The sequence below is a fragment of the Populus euphratica genome, unplaced genomic scaffold (assembly GCF_000495115.2).
Source record: "Populus euphratica unplaced genomic scaffold, PopEup_1.0 scaffold3.1, whole genome shotgun sequence".
Taxonomy (NCBI): Eukaryota; Viridiplantae; Streptophyta; class Magnoliopsida; order Malpighiales; family Salicaceae; genus Populus; species Populus euphratica.
Window position 1 is genome coordinate 2358928 of NW_011499847.1, and position 22024 is coordinate 2380951.

The 22024-nt window shown below is 35.0% G+C and overlaps 2 protein-coding genes across 3 annotated transcripts; both read left to right on the forward strand.

Moving 5' to 3' along the window:
* The first annotated feature begins 2994 nt into the window (after window positions 1-2994).
* Window positions 2995-15434, forward strand: LOC105141770 (zinc finger CCCH domain-containing protein 19-like). Of its 2 annotated transcripts, XM_011049133.1 has the most exons (11): window positions 2995-4645; window positions 4765-4844; window positions 6894-7081; window positions 8578-8704; window positions 8735-9496; window positions 9600-9727; window positions 10091-10150; window positions 10227-10277; window positions 11470-11540; window positions 12605-12759; window positions 12938-15434. In XM_011049133.1, the coding sequence occupies exons 1-11, from the start codon at window positions 3177-3179 to the stop codon at window positions 15085-15087; spliced, it is 5241 nt and encodes a 1746-aa protein (XP_011047435.1). In that variant the 5' UTR covers window positions 2995-3176; the 3' UTR covers window positions 15088-15434. The 2 variants fall into 2 exon arrangements, with proteins under 2 accessions (XP_011047435.1, XP_011047426.1); XM_011049124.1 differs by having other exon boundaries at window positions 8578-9496.
* A 2141-nt stretch (window positions 15435-17575) lies between these two features.
* Window positions 17576-20985, forward strand: LOC105141785 (protein FMP32, mitochondrial-like). The gene is made up of 7 exons (XM_011049142.1): window positions 17576-18080; window positions 18165-18296; window positions 18413-18472; window positions 19598-19674; window positions 19756-19812; window positions 20311-20377; window positions 20483-20985. The coding sequence occupies exons 1-7, from the start codon at window positions 17898-17900 to the stop codon at window positions 20600-20602; spliced, it is 696 nt and encodes a 231-aa protein (XP_011047444.1). The 5' UTR covers window positions 17576-17897; the 3' UTR covers window positions 20603-20985.
* Window positions 20986-22024: the final 1039 nt, after the last annotated feature.

Consider the following 22024-nt stretch of genomic DNA (forward strand, 5'->3'; position numbering starts at 1 on the left):
AATTTATAGTTAATAAAATGTAGAAGAATAAAAATTAAAAAGAAAGTATAATTTAAAAAAAAGTAAAAGAAAACTCAATCCAAACCCGTCCGAGTTACAGTGCAAAATCCACTATGTGGTTGTGATACTAGGATGATCACTTTTAAAAACAAATTTAATAAAATCATGAAACTCAGTTATCAAATAACTTGCTGAAGGACAAAAAAAAAATAGAAATTAAGTTTAAAAAAATAACAAAAAAAATATAAGTTAACCCGAGTTAATCCATTGATGCAATGATTATGAAAATTGTGAAATCCTTGATTAGGGTATAATTATGAAACTTAATTCTTATTCAATTTATTTTTTGGATAGTGAAATTATGCAAAAAAAATAATTTAAAAAACTTATTGAATAAAAAATAATAATAATAAAAAAAAATTAAATTTAATAGGAAAAAAATCATATAGAATGAATGTAAATTTTCGGGTTCTTAAGATAAAAATTAAAATTAATTTATTAAAACTAAGTAAGGAATCGGTCGATTGATTTAATTAACAACTCCAAGCGGTCAATCGGTTCATAAAAAATAAATAAAGGGTAAAATTATAAATAGTAAAAAAATAATTTTAAAAAAAAACTCTAATAGACAGTGAAGAACAAATGGGTTCTTCTCTTCTTCCTATTTTATTGGAAAATCTTAAAAATAGTGGAGATAAAAAGGAGTTAAAAGGATTTATAAAATGATTGGAAAATAATGAAAGAATAATTTAGCCTCGCATGAGTTTAATCCTTAGTTATTCATTCCTTAAGGTTCAGGAACTTCTTTATGGTAACTGAATTGGTCAGGGTAATGTTGATACCTTTGGATTTATATGTGTTGTATTATGTGACGATGCGCTTTGAGCTGGGTTGTTTTAAATATACACACGCGCAATCGTTATGAAAATAATATTTTATAAATGTGAAAAATAATTGGATTAGTTATTAATTAATATAATTAATAAAAAAACACTTACCTTCTATCCTGAAAAAAAAACTCGGTCATGGATGAAAATTGAATGCCTAGGGTTGTTTGAATTAATTGATAATTAAATTATGTAAAATTATGTTAGTTAAAAAAATAAAAACAAAAAATTAAATTAAATTGAGTTAACTCGTAAACTTTCTGATTATAAATGTAAAATTAAAATAATTTTATATAAAGAATTATAAGAAAAAAAAGTTTAGAAACTAATTTCAAATAAATCAAATAAAAATATGATAACTTTATAGGAAAAAAAGAGAAAAAATTTGAATATCAATTTATTTGTTAATAAAATATTAAAAAATAAAAAAAATATAATTTAAAAAAAATAAAAGAAAACTTAATCCAAGCCAGCACTTACAATACAAAATCCATGACTCAGTCTTACTATGATCACTTTTGAAAATAACTTTAATAAAATTATGATTTAATGTTGAAGAAAAAAAATTCAGTTAAAAAAAAACAAAAAAAATATGAGTAAACTCAAGTTAATTCATAGATGCAATGATTATGGAAATTATAAAATCATTGATTAGGGTATAATTATGAAACTTAATTCTTATCCAATATATTTTTGAATAGTGAAATTATGCAAAAAATAATAATTTTAAAAACTTGTCAAATAAAAAATAACAATAGTAAAAAAAAATAGATATCAAATTTAATAAAAAAAAACTCATAAAAAATTAATGTAAACCTTCGGATTCTTAAAACAAAAATTAAAATTAATTTATAAAGACTAGATAAGAAATCGATTGAGCAGTTTAATTAAGAACTCCAAGTGGTCAATCCTCCATCAAAAATAAATAAAAAGTAAAATTATAAATAGCAATTAAAAAAATACTATAAGAGATAGTGAAGAACAAATGGGTTCCTCTCTTCTTCCTATTTTATTGGAAAATCTTAAAAATAGTGGAGATAAAAGGAGTTAAAGGATTTATAAAGTGATTGGAAAATAATGAAAGAATAATCTAGCTTCACACGAGTTTAATCCTTAGCTATTCAGGAACTTCTTTACAGTAATTGATTTGGTCAGGGTAAGGTTGGATTGATATGTGTTGCATTATGTGAAGATTAGTTTTGTGTTGGGTTGTTTTAATGTGTGTGACATATATGTGTGTGTACACCCGAGCGCACGATGAAATAATATTTTATAAGTGTGAAAAATAATTGGATTAGTCATTAATTAATATAATTAATAAAAAAACACTTACCTTCTATCCAGATAAAAAATTCGGTCATCGATGAAAATTGAATGCTTGGAGTTGTTTGAATTAATTGATAACCAAGACATGTAAAATCATGTTAGCTGGCTAGTTACTAGATTGGGTAATGAAATGGTCTTCTGAAAAGAAAAAAAACTTATAAATGATAAATGTACATTGCTCCTATTTGCACATAAAAAACTAGAGGACTTGCTTGATAGCAAGGGATTACTTAATACGGTCAAATGTTAAGTTGATACTCCAAAACTAAAATATTATTTAAATTGTAATTGTAATTGTAATTTTTTTTTAAAGTATCTTGATTTTATTTAGTAATTTCTAAACTGTTCAAGAATCTAATTACCCTGATTAATTTTAATCTTGAAATCTAAAATATGAAAATAACATCATTTTAAATTTTTTTAAAAAATAAAAAAAATAACAAGAATTAAATTTGATGGAAAAACTTATGAAGTTTATATTGTAAAAATAAATCTAAAAAATAATCTAAAGAATAAAAATGAAATGAAATTTTTTTTATTGGAGACGCAATTGTATTTCTAAGAAAAGAGAAGCTCAAATAAATGGAAAATTGGAGAAATTTAATTAAAAATAGTTAAAGAGTATAAATTAATCCCGTGTCTAGAAGAAGTAAGGCATCGCGTCGACTTTCGACAACGACCGTTCTCTTGCTTATCATGGATGGGCTTAATCATGCAATCACCTACAAGACGAGGCCCATTGGTCTCAAGGGATAAATCTGGCATTTCAAGGTATACATATCTAGTCCAAAAATCCAAATCCAAATACAGTTTCTCTTCCCTGCGAATTCTTCTCTCAACCTGGTAGGTTACTCTGTGTAAACATTTTAGGAAAAAACCGCCACTAATTTTTACCTGAAAACTCAAAACCCTAAAAACATTTTTTTTTTCCAAGGTTTCTCAATTTTTTTCAATCTGTATCAAATGGAAACCGAAGAAAAAGGGAATTCAATAAATCTATCTAGGAGTTGTATTAAACTCGAAAACGAATCTAATTTAACAACCACAATAACAACTGCCACAACAGACACCGAGTCTGTTCCTGAGTTGCACGAGTCGCAACTCAATGGCGCTGATACGGAATTACAACAACAACTACAACCACCACAATCCCAAACAGAAACAACGGTTCTCGATAAGAGCGATGCTCAGGATTTTGTTTTAGGCGAATCTCAATCAGTTTCTCTTCATCCGCTCGTGGTCGAGGGAGGCGAAGGCGAGGAGGTTGCGGAGGCCACAGAGGAGAGTGAGGAGATTGAGGCACCGCAAGAGGATGTCGATAAAGAAGTGGAAAATGGAGATTTGGTTGCTAAAGAGGAGAGAAATGAGGATGTGTATGGAAACGCGAATGCTGGAAACAATGAAATGGAGACTGAGACCGGGACCGAAGGTTTTGCTGACGTGGCAGCAAAATTAGAGACATTAAGCCAGGAAGTAGAGACGGTGGAGGCGGAGGTAACTGAAGTGAAAGAGAAATTGGAAGTGGCTGATAATGTGAAGAATATGGAGAAGAAGGATGCAGTGGAGGAGAAAAAGGAGGATGCTGACGTGGTGGACAAGGTGGAGATGGATAATGTGGTGGAGGAAGCTGACACAGTGAAGGTGAAGGAAGAAGAAGAGGGGGCGGAGAAGACGGGGATATTTGGCGTGGGGGGTGAAGTGGAGGCGGTGGAGCAGAAGGAAGTGACTGACTTCGTGGAGGAAGGGAAAGCGGAGAAAACAGAAGTTGCTGATGTGGCAGGGGAAATGGAGGCCGTGGAGCTGATTGAAATGACTGAGATTGTGGAGGAAGAGAACGTAGAGAAGATGGAAGCTAACGAGGAAGAGGAAAAACAGCCAGCCCAACAGGTTGAAATGACTGACATTGCAGAGGAAACCAGGGAGGATGAGAAAAATGAAATGACAGACATAGAGGAAATGAAGTTGGCAGAGAAAATAGAAACGACTGATGTGGCAGGAGGGATGGAGGATGCTATTAACGAGGAAGGGGAAATGAAGGAGACAGAAATGATTGACGTGGCAGAGGAAGGCGATAAGGAAGATGATACAAAAGTGGAGATGACGGAGAAGGAGAATGAAGCAGAGGATATGTTAGATGAAATGGAAGGAGAAATGAAGGAGACAGAAATGATTGACGTGGCAGAGGAAGGCGATAAGGAAGACGATGCGAAAGTGGAAATGGCGGAGAAGGAGAATGAAGCTGAGGATATGTTAGATGAAATGGAAGGGGCCGAAGAGGAAGTCGAGCAAGTGGGTACAAGTGGTGGTGGTGGGAAGAGGAAGCGGCAAAAGAATGCCAAAGCTCCCTCTAGAGCAACATCAAAGAAGAAGACGGAGGAGGATGTCTGTTTCATTTGCTTTGATGGAGGTGAACTTGTGCTATGCGATCGCAGGTGAAAAAATAAACAAGCTGTTGATGCATTGCTTTATGTTTTTGTAATTTTAGTTCTACGTGCATTGCTATGTGAAGAGTTTTTGTTATCATGGTTTTAATATATAATTGCATGTGTAGGGGTTGTCCTAAGGCTTATCATCCTTCCTGTGTTAATCGAGATGAGGCTTTCTTTCGCGCAAAAGGTCGATGGAATTGTGGTAAGTTGTCTTCTATTTTTATTTTTATTTTTTATATTTCCCTTGCTGTTCCCAATCATTGTGGTAGTGTTTATTTGATGGAGCTTATTTGAATTTGATTATCCGTTATCGTTAATATGTTTGTTTCTGCTGTTCAGTAATATTATGACGTTGCTTTTGACTCTTTTGACTTGTAATTTGCTTTCATATTTTTAGATGACTGCAAGGGCTGAAAGTAAAATTTGTAACGGTGATAGTAAGAAAGTGTATCTGTGCATGTACTTAGGGCGGGTGGTGTTTCTTTTTGCAAAGGATAGTCCTAATTTCCTTCCTTGCAGCACTTAGAAAGAAGAAAGCCACTTATAGGGACTAGTTTAAAGTACTTCAAACTATTCTCAAACCATAGCTGCTCCAATCCTTACAATTTTTCATCATTCTTTTAATTGAAATTGCTTTCAAGTATTTAAGTTGTTATTTTTCTTTTCTTTGCAAAAGGTTTGATGCACATAACAGCAAAGCTTGTCGAAGCAGACTTGTGTGGGACAGAAGTTTTTGCACGTCAAACTGTTTAAGTTTTGCAAGCCCATTGAGTTGGTTTAATGTGCATGAGTTGTGCATGATTTGACATGTTACATTTTCTCTCATGGTTATGACTTGTGAATTGTTGAAAAACCCAACCAATTGCTAGTATTTGCGATATTCGGGTTTGATTGGAATGGAAAAGTGTGGTGATTGCTATAGTGGAAAGTGAAAAAAAAAATTAATGTTTCAATCACAAGGTCAAAATATCTGAGGTCTCCAGGGCAGTTATTAACATTAAGGCAGTTGTGATGTTTCCATTGCTTTGTAAACATATTTCTGTGAGGGGCTATGTTATACATGTACTTTGACTCTATCCTTTTGGCCTCTTCATACAATTTTGGGTCAGTTTCAAGTGGCAATTGATGCTAAGAGCAACATATTTCTGTTTTTACAAGAGAGTATATTCTTTTTAAACTGGTTGAGAGGGAATAAATTCTATCTTCTTTGCAAAATGGTTTGCATTACTTCAAACCGTTTCATTTAAGGAAAACTGTAAGCAACAAGAAGGTTAGTTGACTGGTCATTCATGGCAATCAACATATATAAGGGCTTGGATATGGTTTTAATTTATTTTATCTGAAGCTACTATTTTTCATGATAGCCTTTTTGTAGCAGAATAAAGGAAAAGTAATAGAATTTTACTAGCATGAGAATAAATTGTATAAGATCTTCCCATCCATGTAAAGGACATTTAAAAAGGGGAGTTAGAGGTCAGAATTTAAACCAATTTATTATATGGTACAGCAGCTGGAGTATATTTTATCATTTTGAGCTGCAAGATTGCTGAGTACATTTTATCAAGAACCTTCTTTCCTGCAAGTACCTAGATGCCCTTTGTCCGACTTCTGATCCATGTGTCTTGAATCTTGACAAGTGCTAATTGTTGTATGCTAGCAGAAGACCTATGTAAAATACAGTGATTTTCCTCTTTGTAGCTTCTCATTCAGTGAGGTAACCATTTTCTAGAGATATTAGATGTAATAAGCTTAGTGTTTTGGGCAAAACACCTGAATTAGATATATAGAGAACATACTTTTAGAGACTCTTTGTCTGAAAAGTACATTTCATGGGAAAGAGGAAATTTGAGCTCTTGTTTTAGTAATTCATAATTGCATTCGAGGTCTTTAATTTAACAGCAATTCCCTGTCTGTTAAATAGAATGACAGATCACGTGCTATTTTAGCATCAGTGACAATGATGGTTGACTGTTGTATGCTGCTGTCACTGTGAATGCAGATGTGGCAAGCACATTGAAATGTCTTTAGTGTTTCTTGTATAAAATTTGTCGGTGGCTCTTTCACATATGGTAGTACTGGTAATTATTGTCATTTGATGCGCAGATGTGAATACTCTAGGGAAGCTATGATTTTTCTTTCTAGATCTGTTACCATCTATACACTTGTTTTCATTGAATTTCTGCATATGAATTTATGTTAACCTGGGTCATTTGTTCTATCTAATATAAGTTTTGTTACTTTGTTGAACTAGGTTGGCATCTATGTAGCAACTGTGAGAAGAATGCCTATTATATGTGCTATACATGTACCTTTTCATTGTGCAAGGGGTGCATTAAAGATGCTGTCATCTTATGTGTACGAGGTAACAAAGGTTTCTGTGAGACGTGTATGAAAACTGTCATGTTAATTGAAAGGAATGAGCAGGGAAACAAGGAAACGGTATGCTCAAACTTTTTTTTCTTTTTTCTTTTTTAAATCTGCCCTGTTTTCTTTCTTCCTTGGTAGTTTGGTATAATTGTTGAAGACTGTAAAGAATTAATATTTTCTCAATGTTTTATGTACAAAAAAAGTATACGGTGTTTGAGAAAGAAATTTAGTTGTAAGTATCAAGTTTGTTTGATGTCTTTTTAACAGCCAGCTGATAGTTGGAACATGATGATGCTTGAGAATATTTCATATAATACTCTGCCAGGTTTTATTGTGCAGTTGATATCCTTGTTTAATTTCAAATATACCAATTTTTAAATTTGAAGGATGGTGAGTTTCTAACAAGTGATTGTCTTTAAAATGTTGCGTTTGTGACTCTACTAGGTGTGATCGGGCTCCTTCGTATCCTTGTTTATTTTTAATTATACCAATTTGTGATTTTGATGGATGGCAAGTCGTGAACAATTTATTAGCTCTAGATTTTTGGTGTTATTTTATGTTCATCTTCCACTGTGTCCTGATACTCTAAATATCAACAAATGCTTGGGTTTGTATCTAGCAAATATACTGGCTATAGAAAAGTATGTGCTGAATATGAAACCTTATTAATTGGTAGTTGTACCCATAATGGCTAATGCAGATCCAAAAAATCAAGATTTCAAAGTATTACCATTTTGTTTCCTGCATTATGTTTGTGCTAACTTCTTAAGAGCTCTTCTCTCATTTTCTTTTGGAGAGATTTAGGAAAGAAGAGGTGAAATCTCTCTCTTAATAAGAGAAGATATTTAGGAAAGAGGTGAAGAAAAAAGTTCATTAAAGAATTGCTTCTCCCCTAAGTTTTTTCTGAGAAAGAATAAACACACTCATTATCTTTTGGAGGCAGTGTTTCTATTTTACATGTGATACATGTTACTAACTAATCAGGCATTTGCTTTATAGTGTACTGTTCTCCACTTTTTAGGGGAGCATCTTGCATGGATGTTGTCTGTAATTTTCTCTTTGGCCAAGTGACCATCTAATGCATCCTTTCCAGCCTCAAATAACCATATACAAGCTTCATTCCATCCCTAACTTGATGCTTCACTAATGTTTTTACCTTCCCTTACCCTTATTTTAATGGGAGGGGAAAGATTACTACCACAACACCTTTATTTAGCGGAATTTTTTTCTCATAAAAGGTACAAACAAAATCTGTTACTATCCGAGGGTAAAGGGGATTTTGAATTCAATCCCTCCCCTCCTTAAAACTCCAATTTGGTGCTTTGGAGTTTTTTAATTGGTGGAGGCAATCGGGAGTTTTTCTTTCCTTCTCCCTTAAACTCTCCCGCCCAAAGTTTTTCTTTCCTTCTCCCTTAAACTCTCCCACCCAAACTTAGTGTTAGTTTCCATCAATTTTTTATTTTTTTTACTTTCTTGTTTGTTAACTTCTTTGTTGAAGTGTTTTCTTATTTTTATTTTATATATTCATTCTCAGCTCTGCCTTGTGCCGCACCTTTGTACTTTTGCAGGGTCAAGTAGATTTTGATGACAAAAGTAGCTGGGAGTTTCTCTTCAAGGATTATTGGACTGATTTAAAAGAGAGGCTATCTCTAACACCAGAAGAACTTGCTCAGGCTAAAAATCCATGGAAAGGTTCTGATTCACATGCTGGGAAGCAGGAATTGGCTGATGAACTTTATGATGTGCACAATGGAGGATCAGGATCAGGACCAGACAGTTCTGAAAATGCAGAAGTCACTACCTCTAAAAGAAGGAAGCCCAAGAAACGGCTGAGGTCTCGAGCAAAGGAGAGGGATTCACCAGGCTTATCATCATGGGCTGGAGGGGAATCTGCAGATGAAAGTGTTGAGTGGGCATCAAAGGAGCTTTTGGAGTTTGTTATGCACGTGAAGAATGGTGATAAATCTGCTTGCTCTCAATTTGATGTGCAGGCTCTCCTGCTTGAATACATAAAAAGAAACAAACTCCGTGATCCTCGTCGCAAAAGTCAAATAATATGTGATTCTAGGCTTGAGAATTTGTTTGGGAAACCACGTGTGGGGCATTTTGAAATGTTAAAGCTTCTTGAATCTCATTATCTTTTGAAAGATGATTCGCAAGCAGATGATCTTCAAGGGAGTGTTGTTGATACTGAAGCTAATCAGTTGGAAGCTGATGGGAACTCTGATGCTCTTATGAAGGCAAGTAAGGATAAGCGACGAAGATCACGTAAAAGGGGTGAGGGGAGAGGACTGCAATCTAATATTGATGACTACGCAGCGATCGATATGCACAATATTAATTTAATTTACTTGCGACGTAGTTTGCTTGAAGATCTAATTGAAGATACTGAAGCATTTTATAATAAAGTTGTCGGATCTTTTGTGAGAATAAGAATATCTGGTAGTGCTCAAAAGCAAGATTTATATCGGCTGGTCCAAATTATAGGTGAATATATAGATAACTATCTGCCTTCTGCATGAAATTTGACCTGGGCCTGGAAGAAATAATCATTTAAGATTTAAATTTCTTTATATGATGCCATGTGCAGGTACAAGCAAAGCTGCTGAGCCTTATAGAGTAGGCAAAAAGATGACTAACTTTATGCTGGAAATATTAAATTTAAAGAAGACAGAGCTTGTATCGATCGATATAATCTCAAATCAAGAATTCACAGAGGTGATTAGTGTGAAAACTTTTATTTCATGTTAATTTTGCCCTTGTGTGTTTATATGGCTTCACTGCACGTGAAAATTTTCAGCAGCCTCTGTTTGTAGTGAAGAATTGACGGGTGAATATTCAGGGATTTTCTTCTTTGTACACTTGCCTATAATAATTTAAGTCATAAAAATGTTTCTCTAAAATCATATAACTGCCAAAGTCATTTTTTTGTGCTATATGTTTGCTTTTCTTTTTTGAACTGCAAAATTGGTTTTGAGTGGCTCCTTTTTACTAATTTTTTGTCCTGTTTATATATCAGCAGTAATGCATTTCTTTATATGATTATCTCTTCATTAAACTGGATGTTCTTATACTTTTTAGGATGAGTGCAAGCGTCTGCGTCAGAGCATAAAATGTGGACTTATCAACCGGTTGACTGTTGTAAGTACATTTCTTTTTTTCTGTCTTTCAAGTTTCTGCACTCTCTTTGTCCTGAAAGGCTATTTGTTGCTTGTAGGGTGACATACAGGAAAAGGCCATGGCAATCCAGGCGGTCAGAGTTCAGGATGTAAGTTTTTTGATGTGATCTATTGTTGTAATACTTCACCTTTTCACTTGTGATCTCCCTTACCAGTTTTGGAATATGTTCAATTTTCATCATAAGTAATGCTGAACCAAAGTATAATGTTGACAGTAAGAAAAAATGACTGACTACCAACTGAATAGTGGATGGTGCTGGGCTTCAAAGGAATGCATGATCAAATTGCCAGCGTTTTTGTTTTCTCATTGCCTGTGTATTCTTCCTTTTTCGCATAAATTCCCTTATGGTTGAAAGAAAACTATAAGGTCCCAACTTGACAATGATGTTAAAAATAATATCTGGTTAGCAAAAATCAACAGAACATTTCCTTCTTCTTCTTTTGAAAAAAAATAAAGAACTGTAAGATATGTGCATTTTTTGGCATCATGAAGCATCCTCTGCAAGGTTTGGAGGAGTCAGCAGTTTCAATAAATCAACTGGTATAGCTTGCAATTCTCACCTCCTTTGGCTTGTTGCATCCCAACTTAGAGTCAACTGGCTTGGAGCAACAGAAGTTTTCATAGTTTTTTTGTGGAAAGGGCGTCTCTCATTACAATCTATGGTTATGTTGACTAATGAATAAATGTGTCAGCCACATTAGTGACCGACTCTCCCTATTGAATGCTACCTTAAATAAAGAACTAGAATACTTGGTATTAAATGTCTTCTAATCACTGAGTCTTTTTTTCAATCCAACCAGTTAGTATCTGTTTCCTTCTAACACATTGAATCTCCCTAGGTACTATATGATATGAAACTTTCTGGGATTCATTTTGTTCCAGATAGAAATGGCATAGAAGATTATATAACTGAACTTAATTAGATGGATATTTTGTGTTTAATGTGGAATATTTTTGCTCATTGACAATATCTATTACTTTTTCCTGTAATACCCTGTGTTCCCGAACTTCAGCTGAACACCATGGTTTGTCCAAGCAACTTTATTTTTCAAGGAGCGTATGCTTCACTCTTCAAGTAAATGTTATTTGGATCGTTTTCTGCTACATTGATGTGGACTCGATTATTTAGCTATGCTTCTCAAATATGTTTCTTGTACCCAATCATATCTGTGTTTTTGTTTATTTAATACTCTTTTCATTCTTTATGTTGTGGTTATGTGATAATTACATTACAATTTTATTTTTTTTCCTGACAGTTAATGCTCTTTATTCTGATGCAGTTGTTGGAAGCAGAGATAACACGTTTCAGTCATCTCTGTGATCGAGCTAGTGATATGGGACACAGAAAGGAATATCCTTTGCTCTTGAAATCTTCTCAGCAATTATTTCCTTTTTATTCTGTTCTGTTGTTTGCTTGTCCTTACCATTTGATGTCCTGTTTTACAATCTGGACATATGATGGAAGGTGTGGGTGTTCTCTGACTTCTGGAGCCTCATGCTGGATGCTTCAATACTTGTTGAATTCTTGGGTATTCTAAATCTATTTGTGATTTAGCATAACAATTCCTCAAGTCTTGCAAACTGATTGAGATAAAGGTGCTGCATGTTATACACTCTTAAACTTAAGCTGAAGTTGAAAGTTTACATGATCTCTATTTTCAGAGACGATACTTCACCTGTGAGCTGCTACCAGTTATATTATTCTCTTTGGTTGGGTTGCAGGATTTGAATATTTTTCTTGGTTAAAATAAAGAATATGTATACTGACATCATGCTCAACCCTTTTCACCTTGCTCCTTCCCTTTTTCTTTCAAGGGAGAAGATAGCCATTATTACGTAATCAACAACCCCCATCTGCTGGATTTGGCCTCTTTCTCTTCTCAGTTATGTTAGTATAACCTTTTTCATGAGCCTTAGTTGAACATCTCAACAATAGAATATTTCTTGAAAATGAAAAAAAACAAAGTTTTTGTGAACTCATTACGAATGATAGTGACTACTAGGTTTGTTTGAAACTTTTATACATGATTGTTTTGTAGACAAAGCTTGTAATTATTGTGAAGGTAGATATATATGTGTAATGCATTATCACCCCCTCATCTATCAGTTTATTTGCATGAAACAAGCATGTAAGTTGTAATTGCATACTAGTGGCTATTGATGATCTGTTAAGAAGTTTAAATATTGTTTCTTGGCAGCTTATCAAGTTAAATAGCTCCTCTTATAAGCAGAAAGTAAAATGTGTTATTTTGATCTGGGATTGGATATAAGCATGCTCGTCCATAGAAAAGAAGGGAAATTTGATCAAGTAGAAGACTAGAACACCTTTCTATATTCTATTATGTCACAATCATTATATTTTTGGAAATGGTTGCATTCCTTCGGACAGTTAAGGAGTCCTTGACATTTGTTCACGCTTAGAGAATGTGTAGAGAAGTTGCAGCTTCTAAAGACACCCGAAGAGCGGCAGCGTAGATTGGAAGAAATTCCAGAAATACATGCTGACCCAAATATGGATCCAAGTCATGAGTCTGATGAAGATGAAAGCGAAACAGAAGATAAGAGACAAGGTTGCTTACCTTTTTTTTTTTTTTGTAAGAGACAAGGTTGCTTACCTTTTTTTTCTTGGTGCATTTCAAATCTATCCTTCTAGCTTATACTGATTATATTTTTCATCTTTTATTCATGAAATACATTTTGGTGTTGCAGAAATCTCTCTCATTTATGAAATACATTTTGGTGTTGCAGAAAACTCTTGCAGACATAGAGGTAGTGGCTTTAGCAGGAGAGGGAGGGAGCAAATTTCCCCTCGAAAAGGAGGTTTTGCTTCAAATGATACCTGGGGTGGATCAAGGAGTTACTCAAGCATGAATCGGGAGCCAAGCAGAAACATGACTGATAAAGGTTTCTCAAACGAAGGGGATGATTTTGGAGCTGGTGAGGCTGCGAATGAAAATTTGTGGGGTCAAGAAAGAGAAAAACCAACACTGCAGTCCCAGAGCTGGGAAATGCCAAAAACTGCTTCAAATGCATCCCAGGCTAGGAATTCTACGGTACTATCAGAATCTGTTCCTAGGGTTGCACCAGAAATTTCACCTGCAGCTCCCTCTGCAGTGGTCGCACAATCTACTGCTAAAGTGAATGAAGCGGAAAAACTATGGCACTATAAAGATCCATCTGGAAAAATTCAAGGGCCATTTTCCATGGTGCAGCTGCGGAAATGGAGTAATACTGGATATTTCCCCGCTGATTTGAGGATATGGAGAAATACTGAGACAAAAGATGACTCCATACTTTTGACCGATGCACTGTCTGGAAATTTCCAGAGTGACTCTTCAGCAGTGGACAATGGTTTCCTGAAGACTCAATTGGTTCAGAGTCCACATCTACCATCCTCATATGCTGGGAATATTGCTCAAGCTGCACCAGCTCCAGTTGAGGTCCCCAAGTACTCTACGGATAGGTGGGGTTCTGGGACAAACCTCCCTTCTCCTACTCCAGGACAAACTGCCAAAAGTTTGACGAAGGGGCAAGTGTTTGAAAGTCAATGGACTCCAACTCAATCTCAACCTGTGGGTTCTGTCCTAGGAGCCAACCAATCCTCAGGAGACAATGTAGAACAGCGACATGCTACTGTTATCTCTGGGACTCCAAAAGTGTCTCATGGAGTGAGTCCAGTGCCTAAGCTAGAAACAGGCATGCTTCCAAGCTCTTCAAATGCTCCTCAAATGCATTCTCAATCAATGTTGACAGGTGAATCACCCAAGGTACTGGTTAATTCCCATCTGCATTCAGCACTTGATACCACTGGAGCTTCTGTTAATGCAGCTGTTGATATAAGGAGTCTCCAAAACCTGGTTCAGCCGGTGACTAGTGGTAACTCTCATGTTGGCACACATGGATGGGCTGGTTCAATTTCAAGGCCGGAAATGATTGCCTCGCATGCTGCAGTAACTGGGACTGGATCTCAAGCATGGGGAAGTATCCAATCCCATAAGGCAGAGGCAAATAATCTGGTTTCTATGCCTTCACAGCCCAGTACCTATGGTAACTGGAGCAATGCACCAACCTCTGTCCAGAACCCCACTCCATCCTTGACTACAGGAAATCCAAATGGGTTTTCCCCTGTGACAGGCACTGGCACCAATCCTTGGAGAGCTCCTGTTCCAGGACCGTCAAACATTCAATCTTCTGCTCCATCCGGCAGACCATGGGGAATGGGTATTACAGAGAATCAAAGCACTGCTCCAAGGCAAGGGTCGGAAAACCAAAATACTGGTTGGGGGGCAATTCCAGGAAATCAAAACATGGGCTGGGGAGTGCCCTCACCTGCAAATTCAAATCAGTGTTGGGTTGCTCCTGGTCAGGTCCCAGCAACCGGAAATGCAAATCCTGGTTGGGTTGCTCCTGTCCAGGGACAAGCACCCGGAAATGCAAATCCTGGTTGGGGTGCTCCTGTTCAGGGACAAGCACCCGGAAATGCAAATCCTGGTTGGGGTGCTCCTGTTCAGGGACAAGCACCTGGAAATGCATTTTCAGGTTGGGGACCATCTGGTCAAGGGTCTGCACCAACAAATGCAAACACCGCTTGGGTTCCACTCAGTCAAGGACCCCCACCTCCTGGGAATGTAAATACAAATTGGGCTGTGCCTACCGGGAATGCAGGCACATGGGGAAGTGACATGAATCAAACTGGAGATAGATTTTCAAGCCCAAAGGAAAGAGGTTCTCACGGTGGAGATTCTGGTCATGGTGGAGGCAAACCATGGAATAGGCAGTCATCATTTGGCAGAAGTGGAGACTCTCCCAGACCTTCATTTAAAGGGCAGAGAGTGTGCAAATACCATGAACATGGGCATTGCAAAAAAGGATCTTCATGTGATTATTTGCATACTTGAGAGCTTTATGAATTTTGGGCAGCATAGATTAGTTAATCTCTGTACAGTAATCTTATTTGATAGAAGTTTGTTGTGATGATAATCATCATTGATGCTTTATATTGGTACAAACCTCCTGCGATAGCTCGATCATTTCCCATCCTTGGATTTTCAGTGTAGGCTCATTCATGGCTGTATGCCCTCTCATTCTGTTAACAGTTTATCTGAATGCTCGAGGTAGATGCCTGTGATAATTTGTTCCGCTTCCATGAAAAGCTAGTCCCTTTTGATTTGATTGCTAGTTAGGTTGTTGGTGGAGTGATACTTTTTGTTCCCTTTTTTGCATCAAATCGATTATAATTCATGCTTATGGGCTATTAGTTATGGGCTACATGCCCTAAGATTAATTACCTGATTGTCAAGTTCTTATTTCTTTATCTAAATAAATGATTGTGTTATTTCACCTATTTTCTTTTCTTTGGTATGCTAAATGCACAATTTGCCCTACAATATCACACAAAAAACAATCTCTCTCTCTCTCTCGATTACCCCGAGGAAGCAAATTCAACCAAATAATTACTGAAGTGTTGAATGATACTTTGGAGAACGTTTCTCATTCTTTTTTTTTTATTTACGTTTCTCATTTTTTTTTTAATTAACGTGGATGTCCGGGCTAGCAGCTTGCGCGCACCACGACTAATCCCACGGGCCCTGAAGTTAACGACCATGTAAGCCTCCAGTGGCCATCATATGAGCAACCCTACAATATCACACAAAAAACAATCTCTCTCTCTCTCTCGATTACCCCGAGGAAGCAAATTCAACCAAATAATTACTGAAGTGTTGAATGATACTTTGGAGAACGTCTCATTCTTTTGTTTCCAAAGGCAGTGATTTTTTTTCCGATATCGATTTGTCCATCCCGCGCCCAAAAAAAGTGTTCATATTTGCACTGTTTCAAATACAAAACAAAGAGGATAGTGATATGGAGAGGTATTAACCTTAGTTTTTTATGATCCATGTGGAGTGTGTTAATGGTAGATCCCAAGTCTTTACCACTTGACCACCACACCACCTAAATGGTTACGTTTCTCATTCTTTTGTTTCCAAAGGTAGAAGTGTTGAATGATACTTTGGAGAACGTCTCATTCTTTTGTTTCCAAAGGCAGTGATTTTTTTTCCGATATCGATTTGTCCATCCCGCGCCCAAAAAAAGTGTTCATATTTGCACTGTTTCAAATACAAAACAAAGAGGATAGTGATATGGAGAGGTATTAACCTTAGTTTTTTATGATCCATGTGGAGTTTGTTAATGGTAGAACTGATTGTTTATAATTTTGAGTTTTTACGATGGAAAAACTTTTTGATTTTTGGTGTTCTAAATTGATGGTAATAATATTTTTTTATGTTGAAATTTGGTGATTTTTTTAATAATAAATTAAAAATAATAAAAATATTTTTTTATAAGAAAATTAAATTGAGAAGATGTTGCCAAATATTTATAATTTGAAAGTAGAAGGATTATATTGAGGTTTCATCCTTTATTTGTGATGTTTTTCCTGTTTTGATCTTTATTTTTAGTGAATAAATTTGATTATTTAATTTTGAATTTGGCACAAAAAATATAATTACTAAAAATATATTTCAAGACCAAATTGATAAAAAAAATTAAAAAATAAACAGTAATTCTACAATAAAATATGATACGATTATCTGTGTATTTTTATTAAAGAGAAACTTCCACGCGTTTTAGATTTTTACTGCATAATATCGTCATTGTGTTAAATCATATGGCATGGAAATCAAATCTTTAATGTGATACAATATTATCTTGTACTAGAAACAGGGAACCTAGTTGGTTAGAACAGTAATTGTTTTTCTGACGGGGATTCTGCTAGGCTTTCTTTTGTGCAACCCTTTAGTTTTAATGCCATGATTGAATGTGCTCTAGGAAGTCACCGTTTTCAACATTTAACTGGGATGCAATACCATGAAGTTTGTCCAATGATGTTTTTTTAAAAAAATTAATATAGGTATTTGATTAGCTTGTATATATTTCAATTAATTTTATAGATTTTAAAGTTAATAATTATATAAACTTTTAATTTTTTTAAAATTTATAAAATTTAAATTAATAATTTTTTAAAAATAAATCTTTTGATTGGTTAAATTAAATGCCCATAATTACAATTTTACTTGAAGCACTTGTCTACCAGTGTAACACAATAAATTTTGTGAAGATTGTGTTATATAGTTTCCTAGAAGGTAGACAGCTGCCTTTATGAGCTAGTTGACATTCATGGAAGAAAACAGGAATCGATTTCGTTTTTACTCTCGGAGTTTAATTTTATTTTATTATTAGAATATTGAAATGATTCAAGAATATAAAAAAAAGTTAATTTAGAGCTAAAAAAAATAAAAATAAAATTTAAGATTCCAAAATTAATTTATATTCTTAATATAAATATTGTTTTCTATAAAAAAGCAAAGGGAAGAAGGAAAACTAAACGGAAGGCGCCACCGGTGAAGGGAAGCGATAAAATATAAAGGGAAGGGGGAAACAAAAAACACATCACGCAAGCACAAAAAACGTTCTCAGCAAGCCAGCAACCAACACTCGAACATAAATAAACAAAACAAGTTCCTCTCTTTTCACTTCTTTTTACCCAAACAATAACTACATCAAATCCCCGCCTACCTCTCCCTGAATTTTTCATTTCCCTGGATCACTCTCCTTTAATACAAAAAATAAAAAAAATGCACAAACTTTAATTCCTTTTTGTGCGGATTAGTTTAGCCCTCTTTTTTTTTTTTTCTCAACAGAATTTTTTATGGCTCATTGCAGTCGAGTGGTTAGATCAGGCGTTAATTCTGCGATTTTCTTTGCAAAATCTCGAGCGATTAACCCATCATCTTCTAGTTCATTTGGTAACAGATTTGATTACCGGCATATTTCGCAGCTCGTTAAACCTAACAACAATAAACGCGCATTTCTCGTTGATACTTTAGCACTGGTAAAGTTACTTTAATTTCTGTTTCTATTTCCAAGTTTCTGTCCAAATAATTGGAAAATAACTGATTTTTTTTTCCTCTTGAAGGTGAGAGGATTGGAAGCGCAAGGCGTGCCGTCGAAGCAAGCGGAGGCTATTACGGCTGCGATTACTGAAGTGTTGAATGATAGTTTGGAGAATGTCGCTTATTCTTTTGTTTCTAAGGCAGAAATGCAGAAGGTAGTAATTTTTTTTCCGACTTTGATGTGTCCTTCCTGCGCTTTAAAAAAAGTGTTCATGTTTGTACTGTTTTTGAAAAACTATTGATGTTTGCTTTATTTTTGGGAATTTTGTAGAGTGAAATGATTCAAGACTCAAATCTGTCCAAGTTTAAGTCTGAAGTACAGAGTTCTCAGGTACTGTGAATTTGATTGATTTCTATCACGTATAATTGTCTGTTTTCTAGGATCTTGTCTTAATGTATTTTTAGGGTTTAGGATGTTATTGGAGTGTTAATTCTTTTATCCTTTTACCTGTGCAATACAGTTGTCTTTAATGGGTTCCTGAACTTAATTATTTGATCTTGAAAATACCTGGATGTTTTTTAGGGCTAACATTTCTGTATACCCCTGTACTATTTTGTACTTAAAAGACATATTGACTTCTTTTTTTTTAATGTTACTTAGGTAATTTGTACTTTCATAATTTTTACATCATTAACTAACACCATAAGAAATAGACACTTATCACCATGGATTTTTTTGCTAATGTGCATTTTGATTTTTAAGTTTTTTAAAAATCTTTTTCTGGTCCCTATATTCTTTTTTACATATAAGTTCTCAATTGAAAGTTATTTTGGTCATTGCATTTTACTATCATATACAATTTAGTCTTCAAATGATTTTTCAAAATTAAGTTTAAACTTAGAAAAAATAGTTAAATAATTTAAATGGTTTGATGGGTAGAATTTGGAGGTTGTCAATGGTAGAATTGACTGTTTATTACTTAGAGAGGTTACAATGGAAGAACTTTTTTAGCCTTTCAGAAGCCTGTGGATTGGTCACTGAATGAGGGAGGAGTGAGGTGTGGCTCGTTATAAATTAAGCATATGTTCATGTTCTATTGTTTATCAGCCACTCCATATGTGGTATCAAATGTTTCACTAAGAGCGTTGATGGTGTTTCCTTTAAGCTATGCATTGACATTACAAATTTGGTTAGATAGGTGGGATTTTTATACCCTCCTAAAAGCATTTCTACATGTTAGCTTTCTAGAACTCTATTTTTTTTACTTCAATAGTTTTTTTAGTTTGGAATGTCTTTTGTAGAGAATGTAAATGACAGGGTTGCTATGCTTGAACTCTTGCTTCAGTTTTATATAAATATATTTCCGTGCTTCTCTAAGCAATTAGAAGCATAAAATATGATTATTACTGATCTGTGTTTAGTATTTCCTTGGAATAGGAGAACTAGATGATTTTAGTGTAATTAACCCTAGTGTTTGTTGTGTTGATTCTTTCTGAAGAACTATCCATAATGCAGGAGCATCATTTTTCTTTGTTGCAACGTGAGACTGAAAAACTACGAGGTGACATAGATAAAATGCGCAGTGAACTGAGGTCTGTGCTAGAAGTTGTTTTCTGCCAGAGACACGAGTTTTTTTATGTCGATGCTCATGTTTAAGAATTTTATCTCTACAGGTATGAAATTGATAAAGTAACTGCTGGGCAGCGTTTGGATTTGAATCTTGAAAGAGGGTAAGAAAAATCAACTTTATTACTAATCTACCCAACCAGCAATGGAGTCTAAATGTGCAGTCTGTGGGTTAATAATGAGAGTCCCCGAAGTAAAATTTGTGCTCGACTTGTTTAAATCTTAGTTCATTACTCAATTTTCAACTGCAAGAACCCAAATATGGAGTTTATGTTGTTAGGCTATTTGAAGAGGGTCCTTTCTACAATTCTACTTTGATTGGTAAGAGTCTAGTTAGATCCATACTACAGGAGAGTGAGAGACAGAAAACAGATGGTTGGATTTCAATGTTCTTTTTTTTTTTTATCATTCAAAATGAAAGTTGAAGACCTGTTATAAAACATAATTTATATTATGGTGATCCAAGGTGTCACCATGTGTATGGAAAATATTTCACTCTGCCATCCGTGTTCGTTCTCATTCCTACTTGTTACCCCTGGAGATGTCATTTTGATACTTTAGCATTTCAATTGCTTCATAATGTATGCTTTGACTAAGTGCAGACGCATTCGTGATGAGCTGGCGAATCAGAATGCAGAAACCACCAATCTCACAAACAAGCTTGATCGGGTGAGTATAGTGATTTTAAGTGAAAATAATGTTTGCTTACCAGCTGCTTTTTGAGTAATGACATACAAAGTTGATTCAATTCAAAATATTTGATTTTGTCTTCAGGAAATTCATGCATTGAGAGCCCACCTGGAAGCAGCAAAATATGATGTGATTAAATACTGCATAGGTACCCTCGTCTCCATATGTGCAGTTGGCATTGCAACGGTCCGTATCTTGTTGTAGTGCACTGCCAATTCATAGCCAAATTTCTACAAGAATTATAAATTTACATTTTTTATCATGGCAACTGTCATCATAACTAAATCGAATTCTACAGTAGAATTGTTTGGTAGCCATTTTTTGTATTAAAAACAGGGATACTTAATTGGTTAAAACAGTTATTGATTTTCCCATGGGGATTCTGCTAGGCTTTGTTTCACGCAACCCTTAGCTTTAATGCCATATAAAAAAAAAAAAAAACAAAAAAAGATGGCAACGATTGAATTTACTTTAGGAAGTTACCTCTATTTTTCAACATATAGATGGGATGCGATTTCATGAAGTTTGTACAATGATGTTGTTTTGCCTGAAGCACTTATATGCAAGTGTGATAACACTAATTTTGTAAAGATTGTGTTTTATAGAGTTTCTAGAAGTCGGATAGCTGCCTTTATGGATTAGTTGACATGCATGAAACGATCTCTTTTTCTCCTGAACTTTTCTTGTAGTCTAATGGCCGATTGGGAATTCCCAGTTTTTCAATTAGGTGCTAGGTGGTTCTGTTGTTTCAGGATTGATTATTTCTATGTACAAAATACCTTATGCCTGAAACTACATGCCCACGTGGGGGATACATTTTCTGGACCCTTTATCAGTTTAGTGGCAAATGGCTTGAGGCCGAGATTGTTTTTAGCTGCGCTTTGGTAATTGGATTGATTGAAAACCGTTTTCTAGTATATTTATAAGCTGTGTATATCTCTAATACCATCTTGTGATATCATTCTCCGAACTCAGCAAAGGGCTTAACAGTAAACCTTGTTAAATATCAATTTATAATGAAATTACACGATTTCAAAATGCATATTTGATTATATTTTGCCTCTCGGCTAAATATCGTTTGAGACTGATCTCAAGTTCTTATATGCGAATGGTTGTTATTCTACTCCTTGTGTCGTCCCAGAACAGTGATGGGCATGTCATTTGTGGGGACTTTTTTTTATTTGGTTTTCGTGGCGCATCTATTTGAACCCTTCAACGAAGAATTGACAGTTTGACCGGTGGGCTTGCGAATTACGATTGTGATGTTGGTGGGTTAGTTGAGAACCAAAAGAACAAAAAAACACAGAAAACGAAATCTGCTATATATATATATATAAAAAAACAGACAGTCCTGGTTTATTCTGTCTTGTCGATGGAAAGAGATAGTCCTGGTTTATCAGATATCACGTAGGAGATCTCCAAGGTGCTCTTTCCATCGAAAAGACAGAATAAACCAGGACTATCTGTTTAGGCCTATGGATGTTGTGGATTCCAACCATTCATTACCAAAAAACTGGTGCATAAACCCTGTTAACTATGAATTCAGACACAACCAGTGGGGTTCTACAGGTTTGTAGGGGGAGTCCAACTCAGTGAAATCTTAAATTCCGTTTCAATTTCAAATCA